Raw genomic sequence first — 20,654 nt, 5'->3', positions numbered from 1 at the left:
TGTAAAGTCCCCTGATGAAAACCTTTAGTAGTCCCCCATTTTCGGTAGAATTTGTCCAAATTTTTGGCCTTTCAGGACCATCCACTTCTTAGCTTCAATCCAGCTTTTCACTTTTCTGTCTCAGTTTTTTTCCCCATGAATTGATTCTCTCCTCTGGTCACAGTTTTCTGTTCATCTTCTCAAGTGAATATTGTGCTTTCTTGGTTGTACAGCTTCCTCTAAAACCTCTTGTGGACTATGTATCTTTAGAACTAGCTCAGTTCCCACCTTTGCGAAATGTTCCCTTGTTGTTAACAGCATAATGTTCTCTGCCCCTTTATGTCTGAATCCTCTTTTGTTGCTTAATGCCAAAGTGGAAATAAATGTTATGTAGTCATTTAGAGATTGGGGGCTGGAAAGCTAAGGATAACCTGGAATTTTTTTTTTTTAGCGGTACGCGGGCCTCTCATTGTTGGGGCCTCTTCCGTTGCGGAGCACAGGCTCCAGACGCGCAGGCTCAGTGGCCGTGGCTCACGGGCCCAACCGCTCTGTGGCATGTGGGATCTTCCCAGACTGGGGCGCGAACCCGTGTCCCCTGCATTGGCAGGCGGACTCTCAACCACTGGGCCACCAGGGAAGCCCTAACCTGGAATTTTTAACCCAAATCGGGGAGTCATCTGCAGACATGGTTGTAGGAATAACTGAGCAATTTAAAGGGCAGAATGTAGAGAGGATAGAGCAGAGGGTAAGGTCTAATTGCCCGAAGAAGTTGTATGGAAGAAGAGAGTACATGGAGGGAGAGGACTGGAGGAAGGAGCAGTTAAGGAGAAACTCAGATTTGTATGACGTCATTGAAGCCGAAAGAATGCAGGTTCACAGTTAGTGGGAATGAAGTACAAAGGACAAGGAAAAATGCCCCGGAGAAGGAGGAAAAGCTCTGGATTTTCTGAAAATAAGTGTTTTTCTTTGGAAGAGTTGTATGTATGAAGTGACTCTAACACTTTGTTAAATGGTGAAGGAAACATACCGTAAGTGCTAAGATGATAGAGGCAGCTGTGGAGAGCTGAGAAATAAAAATGTATTCTCTAAATTTGACAGTATTATTTGTTCAGGAGTAACTAAATATCTTATAAAAATACATTTCAGAAATATTGGATATTGAAACACTTTACCTTTATTAATAAGAACTGTAAGTCAAAGATGTCTAGGCTTCTTAATACCCAAAGACGAGAAGATTTTGGTTTAAATCACAGTCACTAAATGTGTGATGTGAGGCAAAAAAGTTAATCTCTTTTGATGTTCCCTTTTATCCATTTGAGAAATTTAGTGAATCAGTTTTTGAGAAAGTTGTTTGGGGAATTTTGTGAAATGATATATTTAGATACACCACGAAAAGCTATTTGAATGTTAGTTGCTAGTAAGTTGACGTTTCATTTGATAAGGAGAGGATTTTTATTATATCTGAAATAATCTTGGTAAAGGAATTTGAGTGACTGTGTTGTATTTCTATGTCTGATGGTTGTTTTTTTTTTTGCGCGGTACGTGGGCCTCTCACTGCCGTGGCCTCTCCCGTTGCGGAGCACAGGCTCCGGACGCGCAGGCTCAGCGGCCATGGGTCACGGGCCCAGCCGCTCGGCGACATGTAGGATCCTTCCGGACCGGGGCACGAACCCGTGTCCCCTGCATTGGCAGGCGGACTCTCAACCACTGTGCCACCAGGGAAGGCCCACATATAAGCTTTTGAATCAGTAGTCTGTGATAGGTTTCAAATCTTGTTCACCTGTTCTCAATACAATATCTTAGGTATGGTTAAATCCAACTGGTTGATAAACCTTTATGTAAAGTCCACTTAGTAATTTCATTTGACTTCAGTGATAGGTTATAAAGTCACGTGCCAGTGCTGTGCAGTTAATGACCAGCAAAACTGGGATGAAAACACTTGTCTTCACCTACTAGTACAGTTTTAGTTTTGTGATGTCAGGTTAAAATTGATGGTCATAGGCATTTTTGTTTCTCCACAAGTGGAAAAGAAATTTTTGTTTGTTTGCAGAATTTCCATTATAAAAATATGACAAGGCTTGAGAAACTGCTGTGATTTTCTTAAAATTTCGTATTTCATTAGTATTCCATCACATGAGTTTTTCAAGACTTGACATTATAACCACTAGAATATCACAGAGATTTTATGAAATGTTAATATCTAATGTAAATGCTTATTTTGAAAGTACATTTCAAAGCCATTAAATATCCACAGAATTCTGTACTCTCAGTCAAGAATTAAAGTGCTTCAAGATTTTTCTAGCAAGAACTAGCAAATCAGCATTTAAAACATTTGTAATGAATGCTATTCAAATGTTTTCAGCAGATAATGTGGCTACATGGGTTTGTCTCAAATACACAGCAAATTGTTGTGTAAATTTCTCCCATGAAAGTAAAGTACTCATTTTGTCTCTTATGTATTGTAAGAACCAAGAGATATTTATTGCCAGTGAGCAAGTTCTGAAAGATCAGCCCTCCCTAGCACAGGTGAGTTCAAAGGACATTGGCTTCTGAAAATCACTGTTAAATTGGGAAGTTAATTACTTCTTTCACTATGTCTTTAAGATTCACTCTAGTCCTTTGGGAAGTGGTAAATTTGCTTCTTTTAAGAAAATTAATCATTCAGATTATATTTTCTGTTTATACTATCTTTTAAAGCATAGCTTTATGAAATACAGTGCTATTAAAAATCCATCCAAATACAAATAGCTAATAAGAGACCAAATCCATGCTTACCCTCGTGTCAGTGGTGGTGATGTCAAAGTGGGCTCACTACATGGGTGTCTGTCACATGTTTTGTCCAGGGTCTCAGGACCTTGTTCTTCCACCCTGCAAGTCACACATTGTGACGGTGCCAACTAGCCTTGCTCTGACTAGTTCAGTGGTGCTCAGTATTGGCTAGAATGGTTTTTTGCCCCCAAATCTTTAATTATAAGACAATATTAAATAGGTCCTTATGTGAGATAGTAAAATGATTTTGGAGATTAATATGAACAGAAAATAAAATGATTTTGGTGATTGACTTGTACTCTGATTCTGGGTGGTAAAATTTGGGAACATTCTGTGAAATGTGAAGGTGTGCACAGTATGCTTTTTGTGTAAATATGTGTGTGAACTGTTGTATTGCTTTGAATATTATAGAAGCTAATTAACATTTGTTTAGCGGGTGTATAAAAGTCATATTTTGGGTTAATTATCTTTTAAGAAGTTTTAAATATTAAAAAATTATTTTTTATTTCTGCTTTCTAAATAATATAGTGGCTGATATGTACCAGAGAAATTTATGGGGACTTAACTGTAGGAACTCAAAAATCTCAATAGATTTTGATATATTCTTGGGTAAACAAGCCTTATTTTTCCAGGTTCCCTAAACCAAATGTGTTAAAATTATCTATCTATCTATTTTTCAGTAATTTGCTTTTTTTGTCTTGATAAACTTTTTCTAGGATTTTTTTCAATTTTAAAATGAAATATTTTTAACCAACACTTAAACTTTTTGTATGAGGAAGTTACTGTTAAATCTCATATAAACCTGCTATCTCATTTAAGAATCTCTCAAATTCAGCAAACCCTGAGCATCAGTCCTTGGTATTTATTTAGTTGATATGTTTTAAAATTTTTAATCTCAAAGTATACGTAATGCTACCAAATTTTAATTCTCCTTTTCTTATGTGATTTATTTCTGTTGATTAGCATTCCTACTTCATTGCCCCTGATGTAACTGGACTCCCAACAATACCGGAGAGTGTAAGTTTTCTATGTTTTTATTCTACTGATATTATGAAATTTATTTATCTTGGTCTCACTGTTTAAGGATTTATTTGTAAAGAAATAGAAAGCATTGTAACTCTCTGTGAGAAAAAATGAAAAAATAAAGAATAATGTTGTTATCTCTTTTTCTTCTTTATGTATCTGCTACTTTACCTCCTCCTTAATATCTGGTTGTAGATAAGACAAATTATATGAGAAAAACGATTTCTACCATTTGAGATAGTTCAGTAGGATAGTCTGTGTTCAGTTAGGTCCTGAGCTCCCCGGATCAGGCAGAAGAGAGGTCTCAGGAGATGACTCCTGTTGGCAGGGAATGAACACGTGCAATGGGAAATATTTTCATGCAAATAGTTACTTTAGTGAAATGACCATAGTATTTAGAGTCCTTCTTTGTATATATATATATTTTTTTTTTCAAATTTTAGATGTTCTCTACTTGATTTCCTGATTTTTAATATAAGAAATACATGTTTTGTAAGGCTTGAAGGCTACTACAAGAAATTATTTAATTGCTACATTTCACATTTATTTATAGAGTCCTGATTGTAGCCTTACTAGAAATATTTTCAGTGTTTTAGTAGTTATTACAAATTAAAATTCTGTAGAAAAGCTTACATGGATAAATGGAATTGACAAGTACACTTTGGGATGCTGTGTGAAAAGGAAGTATTTCCTTTCATAATTTTTTTCAGCTTTGTTTTGGAAAGATAAAATGAATTAGTAGAAATAATTCAATCAAAGTGAAGGAAACATCAACTTAAAGAGTATGTATTATTTTCCTCAGAACTCTATTGTGCTTCCAAAAATGTTGTTGAACCTACTGAGTGTTTGGTTCCAAAAGCACGTGGGTTATAAGTGAACGAACAAAGTCCAAGAAGACAATTGTAAATTTCCTAATTTCGAACCAAGACTTCCAGTGGTGTTTTTGGTACAGATGAGTCCAGTTAACTCCTGTGAGAGACTGCGTTCAGCCGCTCTTCACGTGGGCCTGGGATAGACCATCAAATCAACAGGTCACATCCCAGGCTCTCAAGTCTTGTGCGAGTCCACCGTGGGCTGCGGGTGTCTGTTAGGTTTCCTAGAGGCTGACTCACCGCCTTGACTTACGCACGCCTGCCCCTCACATAAGGGTTGTTAATACAAGTCAGTCTCTTGCTTTAGCCTCTCCTCTTCGTACCTTTCTTAAATTTACTAATAAGCCGCTAAGAGCTTGATTTAACAAAATTCACAAACTTTGCTGTGACTTTGAAAGTTTTAAAGAACCATTCTAAGGAAAAACTGCCACTGAGAATATACATTTTTACATCTCCATTAATATATTTTATTTTTAAAATGTCCTGTTTAGGGAAGAGGAAAAAAAAAAGCAAGGACCTATACATAAGGCAGCATTCTGCATTGAGAAATAATTCCCCATCTAGAAATCATCTTTGAGATTATAGGAAAAATATTAACGTTGAATGACATAAAAGTAATTTTGTGTTATGAAGACTTGAAATAGAAGGTGAGGTATGCTTCAGCTAGAGAAAACAGGAAATGAATCTCTACCAAATTCAGCATCACTCGCTGTTTCCGTGTATGTGCCCTGCTGTGATTACTGGTTTGTTCTGGGAAGGTCTGTACCTCACAGAAATAGAAGAAACATTGGATTTCTTAGTTTCCTGCTCAACTAGAAGTTTTAGCCTTCTGGGTCCTAGTGCACCTGGCACTGCAGTTTCAGTCTGTTGTCATCTCTCATTCAGCCTCTTTATCACTTGTTGCTTTCTGATGGGCTTAAGTTTGAGTACAGAAAATTAAAAATAAGTAAGAGGAGAGGATCTAAAAGTGAAAGTTAACGCAGCTTACCCCAGTTTTGTTCCTATGTGGGGAAAACAATTTGAAGGGTTAAGTCAAGGAATCAAATTAACACCAACTTTTATTTGGTTATAGTGGTATAAAGCAGGCCTGGCATGGGATATAAACGAGATCTTCCTTAATAAAGAATCAAAGGTGGGCTTCCCTGGTGGCGCAGTGGTTGAGAGTCCACCTGCCGATGCAGGGGACGCGGGTTCGTGCCCCGGTCCGGGAAGATCTCACATGCCACGGAGCGGCTGGGCCCGTGAGCCATGGCTGCTGAGCCTGTGCGTCCGGAGCCTGTGCTCTGCAACAGGAGAGGCCACAACAGTGAGAGGCCCGCGTACAGCAAAAAAAAAAAAAAAAAGAATCAAGGGTCTGCCTTATAAACCCATCTCATCCTGTGGTTGCCTTCTGCATAGTCTGTAGTATCAGGCAATGATTTTGCCTGCTGGCTGATTGGCAAACAGAGGGAGACTCAAATGTATTTTCTGGAGCAGCAGTTCTCAAAGTTCAGTGTGTGTAAGAACCACTGGCAGTATTTGTTTAGAAAATGGATTCCTGGGGCTGTACTCTGAAGATTACTACTCAGCAGGTCTAGGTTGGGGCCCAGAAAACAGGCCTCTTTTTCAGGTGCCTGGGGAGGGAGGGTGGGAAAGGTGTGATGCTCTGATCACCCTCTGAGAATGTTTTCGTAGAGTAGGGCTATGTTTCAAATAATAGTAGAAGGCTACGTGCTCTGTGTGGCGGCAGAATAGAATTAAATTTAATTATTTTAATGAATACCACTTACTCTCCTAACACTGTTTGTACTTCAGACTCCGTGGCGAACGTATCAGATACTTTCCCTGTAACTTACACAGTTGTCTCTGGCTTGTGCAGAGGAACCTCACGGAGTACTTTGTGGCTGTGGACGCGAACAACATGCTGCAACTCTACGCCAGCATGCTGCACGAGAGGCGCATCATCATCACCTCCGGCAAACTCAGCACCGTGAGTATCTCACGCTCCCCTCCGCGCAGAAAGACCTGCAGCCCACGCAGAGGCAGAAATGCTCTGCGTGTGCTTACGAGACAATATCTACATACCCTTTTGATATATGGTTTTAATCTGGCTCTTGGAGTACAAAGGTCTGATTTATGGAAGGCCTTCGCGGGTGCATTAAGTCAGGTTAATTATTTTTTCTTATCAGAAGATGAGAGGTTTTTTTTTTTTTCTTTTTAACTCTCCAGAGTTCATTTTAGTGCCTTCTACCATCTAACGAATTCTTAAGAGCTATTATGAGATCTTTATTATTCACTTGAGGCTTTTTCCATTGGAGCTACTTGAAAGAAATCAAGGGGCCATGATAATAGCTGCTATCCTAACCTGGTAATAGGTAGATTCATCTTTGTTGCCAAGTAGTGGTTTGGGAGTGGGTTCTATAATAGTTCTGATTTGGAGGAGCTCTTCAGACTGATAATAACTTAAAAGTCAAAATAGCGTTTTTTTTTAAATCACAGGTTTTATGCTACTCACTGAAATGTTTTTCTGGAAGGTCTTCATTACTGTGGTAAAGGCAGGGAGAATAGAGTTTTCTTGGGTCATAGAAAAACATTCAGAAGTATTTTGCTAGATTTTCTCATTTTTTTCACTTTGAGCATTAATATTTTTGACCTAAAAATTTTAATATAAATGTAAATATAGTTTTGAGTAATGTATGAGATCTTTATTAAAAACATTATTTAATATTTCATGAATTAGCTTCCTTGAAATTTGGCTAACTGATAAAAATAAGATAATATCTATGTTTTGTTCTCTGATAGTAGAAATAAAAACCTTATTCTGCAAAGTTTTAGTATTTTAGAGCAGAAGGAGCTTCAGGATTTCTCTAGGGCATCTATTTAGGGTGTAACAATGAGAAAGGTGTTGATATTTTCAGAGAAAGGTTAAATGGCTACCCCAAGGCCAAATAAGATAGTTGGGGACAGGTAATGTGAAACTGGGTCTCCTGATGCTAATTTTGGGTTATTTGCATTACTCTAGAGTTGAAAAAATACAGTTTTGAGATTTTGAAATGCAATAATGATATGCCCACTTTTCAAAAAAAATTGAAAATATATTATTTTACACATTGAAAAGCACATTATATGCATTTGAAGGAGTAAGTGTGGAGAAATGATGTAGTTCAATCAGAGAATAAGTGCCAGTCAGTGATGCAGGTAATTATTTGCATTTTCTTAAAGTGATGTTAAGAAATACAATCTGAATTATTTGGTACTTTTTATATATTTGCTTTTCTGCTGTGCTTAGCTTACCGTCGAGGTAAAATCATTCTTATTTATCCTCCCCTTCTCTTCCTCCTCATCACATTTTTTTTAACTACATTATTTTTGGTTACACTGACATTTCCTGCATTTATTTATTAATTTATTTCTTTTTTAGCTGCGCCACACAGCTTATCCTCATCACTTTTTTAAGCCAGTTTTTTCAAGATTATAAATAATATTTCTATATGGATGTTGTCCTGAAGATTAATGAGATTGTACAAGCTATCTTGGAGACCTAGGAGCTAAATTCCTATCAAGATTAATTCATGTAACATTTATTATGCACCTACTATGTGCTTGCCACCTTCTAGGCACTGAGGATTCAGCAGTAAGCAAAGCAAAGTCCAAACACTCTTGGCGCTTATATCCAACTGATAGAGAAGATGAAGACATGAATGAAGAAATAGCCGTTATGTCATATGGTGCTGAGTACCAAGAGATAAGGGAGAAAGTGAGTGTGAGTGTGGGGTGAAAGGTCAGGGGCAGATTTCAGTTTTGTGTAGGGAGGCCAGGGAAGCCTTCTCTCATGAGGTGGTGTTTGAGCAGAGGTCCGAAGGGAAGTGTGGGCGTGAGCGTGTAAGCTGGTCTGTGTAGGGAAACACACAGATTTATTTAGAAATAAATCTGATGGAAAGCAGTATGGAGGTTCCTCAAAATATTAAAAATAGAACTACCATGTGGTCCAGCAATTCCACTCCTGGGTTTTTATCCAAAGCAAACAAAAACACCAATTCAGAAAGATATCTGCAACCCTATGTTCATTGCAGCCTTATTCACAATAACCAAGATATGGAAGCAGCTTAAGTGCCCATCATAGACGAAATGAATAAAGAAGATGTGGTGCATATATACAATGGAACATTACTCAGCCACAGAAAGGAATAAAATCTTGCCATTTGTAATAACATGGATGGACCTTGAGGGCATGATGCTAAGTGAAATAAGTCAGACTGAGAAAGACAAATACCATATGATCTCACTTATATGTGGAATCTAAGAAAATAAAGCAAACAAATGTAACAAAACAGAAACAGACTTATAGATACAGAGAACAAACAGGTGGTTGCCAGAGGTGGAGGTGGGGTGGGAGGATGGGCAAAACAGGTGAAGGGGGCTGAGGCACCGACTTCCAGTGAGAAAATAAATAAGTCACAGGAATGTAATGTACAGCAGGGGGAACATACTGAATAATATTGCCATAACTCTGGCGACAGATGGTAACTAGACTTAACAATGCTGATCGTTTTGTAATGTATAAAAATCCCAAATCACTGTATTTACACCTGAGAATAATATAATATTTCAAGTCAATTATACTTCAATTAAAAAAGGAAAGAAATCTGAATGCATGTAAATATTTTGTAAAAACATTTTTTGGTAGGTATTGTAAAATGTTGGTGTTTCTTTTTGTTGTAATTTGTAAACACCTCTTAATGGCTAGGTAACCTCTCTTCCACTCAGTTCCTTCACATTTAAACTGGGAACATGGGAGTGATACTAGTTTTAATCTCATAGGGTTGCTTTAAAGATCAAGGATATGTGTTCATGCACACACACATATGTGTATATATGAAGTGCTTAGAATTTTATCTGCATAAGATTAAATGATTATCAGCTATAAATTTATAATAATCTAGATCTGAAGTTTAGAGTAAAAATGAACATGCCTACCCTTTAACTTTGTTTGCATTAGAAAATAAATGATTTTAATAAAGGCTTGGTATTAGTCAGGGAGTTGTTTCTTTTTTTTTTTTTTTTTTTGCACGAACCTGTGTCCCCTGCATCAGCAGGCGGACTCTCAACCACTGCGCCACCAGGGAAGCCCCCAGGGAGTTGTTTCTTATATTTGAGGTCAACGTAATAGCAGTTGTTTATGAAAGTTCCTGAAAACTTGGTGGTGATGTCACCTCTCAGTTAACAGCCTTGTTTTGGTTCACCATCTGGGGCAGTAGGACTGATAAAAGAAACATAATTCAAGTTTGCTCTCATGATCTCCTCACCCTCCTTCTGTAGGGGAAACTGCTTCACTTGAATCTAGCTTGAAAAATTCATGTATATACACACATGCGTGCTATAAATTCCACTCCCAGTAATGTTTAAGGTCAAAGACTAGTACCATAACATAAATTAGAAGTAAATATTTTTTAGAAAACGTTTAATGGAACCTCTGAAACGACCAAGGAAGGAATAGTTAACGTATCAATGAATTGAGGTTAAGACTACTGCCAGTGAAGCTTTTTACATCCTTATAGGATTTTATGTACCACAAAGACTATAATGTACTTAAAATTAATGCAAGAAATTGTGTTTTACCCGGTTTTCACTTTTTAATCTATGGCCAAATTTTTAATTATTGGAAGAGCATGTATAAGTTCCTCGCATTTATAATTTTGTTATAGTTTTGGGAACTTTGGATTTATACTTTGATATGGTCATAATTTTATTAGAATCATATCTGTCAACTGTATAGCTAGCCGGGGGTTTTGCTGGTGATACCCTGACAGATGATGAGCTACCCGAGCGTTCCTTCCTCAGGTATTGTGTGTAGTTAAAATTATAATTTGTAATTATCTTTATAGCGATAAACTTTAAAATAAAAAAGTTTTGAGCTATGTTAGCAAAAGTATCAAGAGTATTGTTATGTTTTAAAATTTTTCGTGGGTTTTTCCTCCTTATAGTAAAATGTATTTTGTTAGGACTCACTTATATTTTTCCGTGTTTTGAGTTGAATGAATTGGAATGTCATCGGTTTTGTGTTTATCCTACTGATGTGTACATTATCCGGTACACACGGAAGGGTTCCTGGTAATCCTGAACAAGAATGTTGATTTTGTACATGCCGTAGGCAGGTCCTAGAGGTTTAAGCCCCAAGTGAATAGCAGACTAGCAGGACATCGGCCCAGAGTCTCATGTATTCAAAGCAAAGGAATAAATCATGATATTACAAGGGTGTATCAGTTGACTTTTTGCTGTTTTGTGACCAGAGGTAGGGAAGGATTGCTGTTTAAAGCCGTGTCATCGGCTCTCAAGTCAGTCAGGCACGAAGCCTTGTCAGGTGCTCTGTAATTGTCCCCCAGACGTTCTCTAGCTAGTCAGCTGGGGCCGTGCGTTTTGTTTCCAACACTGAGCTGGCCAGCGTCTGACAGGAGCTCTCGTCATCCTGTCAGTGATGTGTTAACTAGAGTGTATCTTTGTGGCCTGTGGAAGCAGGTACAAGAGATGCTCTCTTTAGAGCAGATGTCTGAGTGTTAGCTCCCATTTTGACCAATATTTAGTTGGTAGATATCACCCTCTTGGAGGTAAGCACATTAGTTACAGAGATGATTGTGTAGTCCGTGTCCTGTCTGGACTGCTCAGAGCAAGCAGTGTGCTGTGAGTGCAGGAATTGTGCTAATACACTGTCGTCTCTTCCTTTGTTATAGTTGCCCCCAGGCATTTAAGCATATGCTTTTCTCCCCTTCTCTCATTAATACCATCAAGGGCCTATGCAAAAAGAAATCTTGTGATCCGCGGAAAATCAGCTATTAAAATGTAGATGTTATAGGTTGAGTTAGATTGAAGGGGAATCCGCAGGATTTTAACCTCTCCATCTGGATTTTACGTATTCTTGACTTGTCTCTTAGTAGTGCCACCTATCAGCATTTAATCTGAAACTGGCAGCACAGAGAATCTTTCTGGAGATTAAGAACTGAACAGTTGGTGCGAGAACAAAGATTACCCACATCTACTCCCTGCTTCAGATTATTGCCGTGTATTTTTCCCCCTTATGATTTTAAAGCTGCAGCAGCGTGGTGCAGTTAAAAATTATTATCAAGACCTCTCAGGGAGAGAGAATCTAGGAACAATTTTTGGATTTTTAATTCTTCCCAAAGCCCATAGCAACCACTTATGTCAGCTGAAACTGCAGACAGCGACTCTCCTTACCATTGTGTTATTTGACGTAGATACTGCTCTTCAGAACATTGCATTTTCATTCACTGCTAAGTGGATGTGGCTGGAGGGTGGACATGGGACTATTGAGGTTGGTCATGGGACACTTTGTGGGACGATTTGTGTGGAGGAAACTTCTAAGATGGGAAAAGCTGCAGGTGTTTGTATCTTCTAACTCTTGAGGGGATAAGAGCTGTTTTTCATAGAAACGAGCACAGTAAAGGTTAGAACCATGGTCGATATGTGTGTGTGTATGTGGGTGCAGTAAACTTAATCTTCTGAACTGTGGATATCAGAGAGAAAAGTTCTTAAAATAATAGAATTTTCACTGATTATGGTATGAAATATGAAATGTTCATCTGATGCTGCAAATGCCAAGGTAGAAACATGTCTCTTTAACAAGTAAAATTGTGTCTCTTTGATTGCCTTTTTTGACACTAGTCTCTTTAAATAATAATAATTATGACAACAGTAAAGGTTTCTTTGTAAATTCTGAAGTGGATAAATTAGAGGATAATTTCCATATAGGCCTTTGTCTTAAAAAAAGATTTGTGTTCAGCTGTTTTCTACTAGAAATTTTTAATTTTTAAAAAAGTCTATGCCAAAACTGTAATTCCTTGGGGGAAAAGTTATCAATACATCTTAAACTCTTTCAGCTTCATGAATTTCTCTTGCTATATTGACTCTTGTCCAATCTGTACAGGAACTTGGTTTGCTATCTTTTGGCCTTTACGTAGTCCTAAGGAGAAAACATACTCCTTTCTTCCCATGGCAGGTGGTTTCTTTGTTCATTCATTGAATCACTCCTCATCTCTGGCTCACCTAACTCATGCCAGACAGTGTTCTACATACACAGGCAAGGAAACGAGGTCACAGCCTCTGTATCAGTCTGGGTCCAGTCAGGAGAGAGAAACTACAGTCATCTGAACGATGCAAGTTGAATATAAAGAATTTAAGACTGTCATGTGGGATCGGGGTAACAGGGAGGGGCTGCGGGAAGTGCCGGGAGCCGTGAAGAACCTGGCATAGTAGGTATAAAGCAGCTACGAACCTGAGGGGAGCTGGGGATCTGTGCCCAGAGAGCCCACTGCTCTGGAGTCACTGGGAGAGGCCGCTCCTCCAGGCTGTCTCGCCGGAGGCCCCCCGCCCCGCCGGAAGCCAGCTGAGGGGAGGGTGGCACCAAGGGAGGCTTCCGGCTGCCGGGCGCTGCTGACGGTGGCGCTTCGCCCACCAGGTGCAGGAGAAGCCTCTGTGCCACAGCCGCCGCGCGCCGCGGGGGCCACAGGCACCCTGCCCGGAGCTGCCGAGGCGAGCCGGGGGCCCCCGGCCCCTGCGGCCTGCAGGGCTGAGCTGCTGTCACACGGCAGCCTGGCAGCCACCCACCGTGCTTGGCGAGCTCCAAGGGGGACCGCCTGGTGAGTAGACTGGAGCCAGGACGTCAAACCCTGTCTTCCCGAAATGTCGCCTCATTGTCTTCTCCGGACAAAGCTTAGCATCGTGCCGGCTGCTAAAAGGAAAAGATATCGAAAGGGCACAGATTTATTTTCTCAGATCTGACAAAGAGGGGTAGACTTGAGGGTGAGAGGCAGTAAATCGGTAACGGGTACAGGCCACCCCTTTGGGTGCTCATCCTCCATTGACACCCTCTAAATCACTTGCACTTCCTGAGCAACAGCAAAACAAAGCTCTGTGTCTGCCTCATGAGATGTAGCTGCAGTACAGACATTTTCACCCTTTCCCCCAAGTGGGAAGCAGCACAGTGCCGGGAGTCATGTGTCCGTCTCTTCAATTACAATTACATTTAATCTTCTGTTAACTACTAACAACATACATGTAAGATAAAGATGAGACAGAGAAGAAAAAGTGGTCAGCAGATAAAAGTAAACATAGGAAAATTTAAAATATGGAAAGCGACTACAGCCCTTGTTTATGTAACTGCTCATGAGACCATAATTGGTATTTCTGACTTCCTTCTTTCATTACCTGTTCCATAGTCCCCTCACCTCAGCCAGAGCCTCAGCTGGTTGGATTTTTTTTTTTTTTTACCTGGTTTAATGATACAAACTTTCATTTTCAAAAGGTCTGGATCCTCGATAGTTCTGTTTTATGTTTTGTTTTTGATTGCCGTCGTTTCCCGTTAACATTTACTACCAGGCATGGAAGTACCAAGATGCATCCCAGAGAATTCCATGGTTCCAGAGATAGTCCTGCCTGCCTGTTGTGTAAAAACAACCCGACTTACTTCTGGTTATTGAGATCAATCATTCCAGCCAGTAGATTAACCCCAATTTTTAGCCTGTTGATTCAGTGGCCAGGTGGCAGTCACATCTTCTGGTTCAAGTGGAAGCATTCCACTGTTGGGAGATCAGATCCCCAAGCCAAAAGCGCCCTACATGGCTGGGGCAGGAATTAGAATTTCTGCAAGTGGACTGTTAAGAGTGATGATGAGAGGGCCAACCCCACTCCTACCCCTTGACTCCCGGTCCCATGGATTCTGGCTTTGGGAGAAGCAGCCCCGCAAAATGGTTTCTGATTCAAAGCGTATCCTGCATCGTGTTAAACAGAGCCCCACCCTTTAAGGGTGTTCTTTCCCAACTGGCGTCATAACTGAGTCGTCCGTGAGCCATTCCACCTTTTGATTAGGCCAGCAGCTTCTAGGTTATAAGTGTAGGCCAGAGTAGCTGAGTTCATGGACATGAGCCTCTTGCTCTACTTTGCTGTTGCATGAATACCTTGATGAGATTCAGTGCTTTATGGAGTGCCGTGCTGACAGGTATGTTATTCTGAGTCTGATGGTGGTGGTGCTGGCAGAAGGATTATGGCAGAGAAGATGAGTCCTTACCCAGAATATTTATTCCAGTGAGGGTGGACCTAATCAAGCCTCCTTCTTGATGGAAGAGGTTCAGTGTAATTAACCTGCCACCAGGTAGTTTACCTGATTGCCATGGGAGATGTCTCCCTAGACACGTTCTGCTACAGAACCACCTGAAGCAGGTGCCAGGTATTACTGCTGGGTACTACTGACCAGTGTCCTACAAGAGCTGGGCCCCGGAGATGCACAGGCCCTGCAGGAGCCTGCCCCAGAGCACACGGAACCAGGAAGCCACAGTCCCATCCTCCTGCAGTGCGTCTCCTGTGTCCTCTGCGGACAGAGCTCACTCTGTCCTCCGTCTGGTAAATACTTCAAGGGCCCAGATCCATTGTCGCAGATGGGTAGCAGAGAGTGAACTTGGATCTGAGAGGCATAAATTGAAGGCACAGCTTCCATGAATCTCATATTTTGTTGTGATTTACTATGATAAAATAGTGTAATGGAAAGAGTAAAAACTAGTTAACCACTTGAGAAGAAAAACATAGATCTTTATTTTGAAGGAGATATTTGACATTGGTAGAGTTTTCCAAACATAGAGTATAAGGGTATTTATTTATTTGGTATCAATAAATATTACTATTTGCCAGGTAGTGGGAATTTCAAAGTTATTAACTTATGATTCTCTAGAATCATAATAAATAATAAGTTATATAGTGTCAATCAAGGCCAGTCAGTGTGACTAGAACTCTGATGTGGGAAATATAGGAGGGAAGGTGGTAGATTAAAGAGTTGACCTCAATATTACGCCTGGTTCTTGGAAGGAATTTGTGATTTGTCTAGGAAATATATACTTGTGTGTGTGTGTATGTGTGCGCAAATAGAGTGACAGAGAGAAATCATGCTACAGGATGTAGTTGGAGAGATAGCAGTGGCCAGATTGTGAAGAACCATGTTTGTTAAATGAAGGGGTTTGGATTTTATCCAACAGATTGTGGGGAGGCAAATGAGGGACATGCTGTGACCAGTTTTGTTTTGGGGAAGAGAAGCTGGTGGCATTAGAAAAAATAAAGTAGGAAAACTCTGACAGCTGTCTTGTTAAAAGGCAGTCACAGTAAGTAGAAAAAGAGGCGACCAGCTCCTGAGCTAACAGTGACCACGAAAGGTAGATGGAGTTGGGTTTTAGAAACATGGCTAATAAGGAAATGTCTGTTGGATGTAGAGTCTGCTTGAAAGTAGGTAAATAAGAGGGAGAAGTTTACAATGACACACAAAGGACAAATATTCATCAGCTGTTTCCTTAGTGTCTGATATATAATGGGGGCAGAGCCTGATGTCATTTGCTACTAGTAAATTGTAACTCTGTAAAGTGTGTGTGTGTGTGTTTATGTATAGATGTATATATTTACAAGTGTTTGATATGCCTGCTAAATATACATATGTGTACGTTAAGTATATATGGGAATATTATATACAATTTTAATGATACAGCATATGATATATATGTACAGTTACTCATTCTCATTTAAATACCTGTAATTTACAAATAGTTCACTTGTAAGGATTCAGAAGTCCTTTGGGGCTGCTTGCGGTTGTCTGTCTTTCAGTTGCTGGTGGTTTGCCATTAGTTTTGTTCCTGGTGAGAGGTATTTTAAGTTATGATTTTCAGAGATGCCTACTATTTAAAACAGTACGTTCAGTCAATTAGACTTTATTTATTGGTTATTTGGAATATGTCCCCAAATATGGTAGTAGTGTGATTATATCAATAATATCTTCTAAAATTAGAGATTTGTTTTTCAGTTCCTGACTACTCACCTGAAAAATTGGATGACTTCATATAAGCCATTTTTTCCTTTTATCCTGAAGTTTATTATATAAAAAATGAAAGAATTGAACAAGAATGATTTCTAAGGTTCTTCCTAATTGTTAAATTTAGTGATTCTTTAACTGTACTGTTTATTTCTTAAATAAATGCCTTATTTTAAAATATATGGTTTTTATAGAATTCACACGAACGGTCCTCTAGAATCCAGGGTCTAGAAGTCTGTGTGGAGAGAAGATAGATACACTTGAGCTGTGTTACAGTGTCAGACGCCTGAAAGTTGTGGAAAACTAGACGGGCCTCTTCTCCAGGAAAAGCTCAACTGCTACAGAATTGGCTTGAAGATGTGAACTAGAGAGCAGTAAATTTAGTGATGGGGAATGTCATGTCGCGGGGGGGGGGGGGGAACGTGTTTGAAGGCGTTGACATTTATGTGCAGTGTGACAGCTACAGAAATTCAGAATTGAGGTGGGGTCAGTATGACAGGCATGGTGCATGTTGAGGCTCACTAGAGTGAAAGCTCCTTGAGGGCAGAGGCTTTGTCTCCTTGGCTGATTATTCTGTCCCCAGCACCAGCAGCGATGCCTGACACATGTTTGGTGTCCCACATCTAGTTGTGTGATCTTGGGCAGGTTGGTTCAACTTTGCCTTGGTTTCCCCATGTGTCAAATGAGTGAAAGAATGAGTACATGGAAGAAGCAAGCAAGCAAGAAAATATTAGAATTGTTTGGCTCGGAAGAGCTAATTAACCAGTGACCAACCGTGAGATGAGCAGAACTTTCCAAGGGACTTGGATGTGATGCAGAGAGGTCAGGATGAAGTTTAGTAATGAAGCAGCAGAATTTACCATCCTAAAGGGATGGAGAAAGAGAATGAAATATAAGATGATACTTTAGTATAAAAAAGTATTGAAAAAGAAAAATGTACAGCCAAATACTGTCTTTTTTTCATGATATAAAATGGCTGTTTCTCTAAACATTTCTTTACAACTATCACTTAATTTGAGTGTCAGAATTTTGCTCAAGTAAGAATATCTTATAGTGGGGATAGCTTTGTAGTTTTCAAATACTGTGCTGCTACCATTTTTGTCCTCAACTTTTAAACGTGAATGTAAATTAAATGTGTTGAAGCATAGTTTTTTTATGCTTTCCAGTGAAATTTTTTTCATTCCACAAGGAAATTTATCACGTTCCTATCTGCAGCAGTTTATTCTGTGTATCTTTAGGTATTTATAGCGCTTACATTTCTGAAGTAAACATTGATTCAGTTAAAAATCAAATGAAGTCTCTAATCAATATTTCTTGGATTTTGCGCATAAATACATTCTTAGGGGACATAAATCTGCCCCTCAGTAATTCATATAGAACTTTAGTTGAAGGCAGTGGGACTCCTACATTAAAATGAGGCAGAATCTGGCTAAGAGATACACAGAGACTAGAACAACAGGAGTGGCAGTGCGTCAGGATGAGATCTTTACTTGTAAAGCGTGTGAATTAGAATCGTGCTGTTTTCTGTCGTGGTCATCACACTCGATAGATCGTTTTCCTGTTGTCTCCTTGGAAATCTGATAATGTGGTTTTATTCTTCTCAAAATAGATGTCTACTGAATTGCTTAAAACATTGCTTAGTTGTATGAGTAGGCTGATCTCCTCAGTAAATATGTAGTTTAAGAACAAGGTATAAGTGAGATTCCATATCACAAAGGGAAAGAACTTTGGTTTGGCTTCCAAGTAAATATACTCGCAGATGCAGATCGGGATGATAACTGGTAGAATTTTTATCAAGTATCTTATCTTTGTAACATTTTCCAGAGAATCTGCTCTCCTGGTTTCCTGCTGAAGGCGCAGACTGGGATGCCTGGGAAAGTTTTGTAAATTGCATCTCTATCCTAGATCCTGAATTTTTCATTTAAAGGTCGACTGTTCTTGTCCGTCTGTTCAGTCAGAGGCTCATTCTCCACTGTATAATTAGGATAAAATATTTTCAGCCAGTATATATTATTCAAAGCCTTACAATGAATGGGAATTTTGAATCTTTGTATATCAAAAGGCAGGTTAATATACTGGCTATTGTACTCTGGAGCCTGCTGGCGTTGGTCTCCTGGATTTGCCACTTGCCAGTTGTGTGATCTCAGGCAATTGGTGTAACTTTGCCACAGTGTCCTGATCTGTAAAATGGGAGTAGTGATAATACTGCCTGTTTCATAAGGTTGTTGTAGCATTAAATCTGAGTATGTCAAGTGCTGAGAATAGTGCCTGGCACAGAGCTAGCATCATATAAACGTTTGCTCTCGTAACTGTTGTCAGTGAGAGCAGCTCCCTTAGACCTGTGGCCAGAACGGGAAGCTCTAGGTGCCTTTATTCCACCACTACGCTCACTGTTGCCAACCTTTGTTGTCAGGTTTCTCCCTCTGATTTCACAGGCCCCAGTTCTTGTCTCTTTCACATGGTTTTCATATGTACTTATTTTACAGTTGTACTATATGGGAAATAAATATCCCAGTGATTTTATTTTGTGTTAGTCAACACTTTGGGTCTGAATCAGTTCAATGTATTGAGTGTGCTCTGTGAAATTATATGTGCGTTTAAATACTCCTATGCCATCTAACGAAGATTTTTTTTTCTTTAACCTTTATTTGGTACATTTTTTGCTTTATTTAGTACACTTCATTTTTATTCAGTGATAGCAATGTATAAGTACTTCAGTTTCAAGGATGTTATGCCAGGAACATGTTCTAACCCAAACGCCGAATCTTCTTCTCTCCTCTCCCCTGCTTTCATGAAGAACAGCTGATGTGGTGTTAGAAAAACAGCTGACAGAATGTCAGAAGAGCGCCATGGGGTTCTAGCCCTATCATGAACCTATCATAGAATTTTGGGTAATTCTGATCCAAAGAAATACGATTAGCATTTCCCTTTAAGCTTAAAGATTCAATATTTCATAAATAACCTAAAAGTAAGAAGTTTTTCCTTCTTACTTGGCTTATAAATTGATCTCATTTCTTTTTTTTTAATTGACATGTAGTTGATTTATAATATTATACTAGTTTCAGGTGTACAACATAGTGATTCAGTATTTTTATAGACTGTACTCCATCTGATCTCATTTCTTTATAGAACTGGATTCTGCAAAACAAACTTCTAAAGTATGTTGTTTATTTTCCTTAATTTGCAAAGTTCTGGAAATGTTCTAGGTAAATGATTTGTTGTGACAGTTAGCACTGTGTTCAGAGGTGCGGACAGATCTTATCCAGAATGAAATCTGGCGTCTTTGCTGTGTCCCACGAGGCTCTTCAGTTCCGACCTTGCTTCCTCTCTGACCTCAACTCCTGCTGTTCTCCTGTTTAATCTAATCAGCCGACCCCCTACTACTCCAAGAAGGTGCCAAGCCTGCTCCCACCTCAGGACTCCTGAATGCCCTTCTCCCCAAGTGCACCATACGTGGCTCCCATATTTCAGTCATGTCTCAGTGCAGATGTGGCCACATCAGAGTTTGTCCCTATGCTCCTGTCTAGAATAGCCCTTCTGCTCTTACCCTGCTTTAGGTTTCTTCATAAAATTTACCTCTGACATAATATGTGTTTCACTTGTTTATTGTTTGCTTTCCCCACTGATATGTAACTTGTTCTGTTCTGTGTCCCTATTGCTTAGTAGAGATTTATGATGGCACATGGCAGGTACTCAAAAACTCTGTTGAATTAAGCAAGTAAATTATTATAATGTCTCCAATTTCACAGTTACCTAATGTGCTTTAAAGCTTTTAGAGATTATGTTCAGATAGATTTCGAAGGTGGATCTGAATTATAGTCTAGTTAAAATGTTCTGTTAACCACCCGTATGGGAAAAACAATTCTTAATTATTACTAAAAATACAAAATGTTAGAATTGATCTGATCCAAGAGTAGAGAATGTTAGATCTCTCAGAGACGGGGTTTATAGATCATCTAGCATATATTTCTTATTTTAAAGATAGGGAAACTGGGATCTGGTTATATTTGCAGGTGTGCCAGAGTGACACAGCCTCTTAGTGGCCAGTCCCTAACTTTTGTCCACGATGTACTTCATTGTTCTTACCTTATACAACTTGCATATAACTGTGTTTAATTTCCTAGTAAATTTATTTTTTCTTAATTGTATTTATTTTACTTACAACTTTACTATCT

General features: G+C 39.2%; 1 protein-coding gene across 1 annotated transcript in view; it reads left to right on the top strand.

The window, feature by feature from the left end:
* DENND1B (DENN domain containing 1B) overlaps window positions 1–20,654 on the top strand; it is a 247,938-nt gene that overhangs the window by 117,682 nt on the left and 109,602 nt on the right. Inside the window, exons 8-9 of the mRNA XM_065878083.1 lie at window positions 3,712–3,765; window positions 6,502–6,612. Of these exons, the coding sequence (XP_065734155.1) occupies window positions 3,712–3,765; window positions 6,502–6,612 (165 nt within the window). The remainder of the gene's footprint in view (window positions 1–3,711; window positions 3,766–6,501; window positions 6,613–20,654) is intronic.

This window comes from Phocoena phocoena, chromosome 1, assembly GCF_963924675.1.
Source record: "Phocoena phocoena chromosome 1, mPhoPho1.1, whole genome shotgun sequence".
NCBI classification, from domain to species: Eukaryota; Metazoa; Chordata; class Mammalia; order Artiodactyla; family Phocoenidae; genus Phocoena; species Phocoena phocoena.
This window is presented reverse-complemented; position numbering and strand designations above follow the sequence as displayed.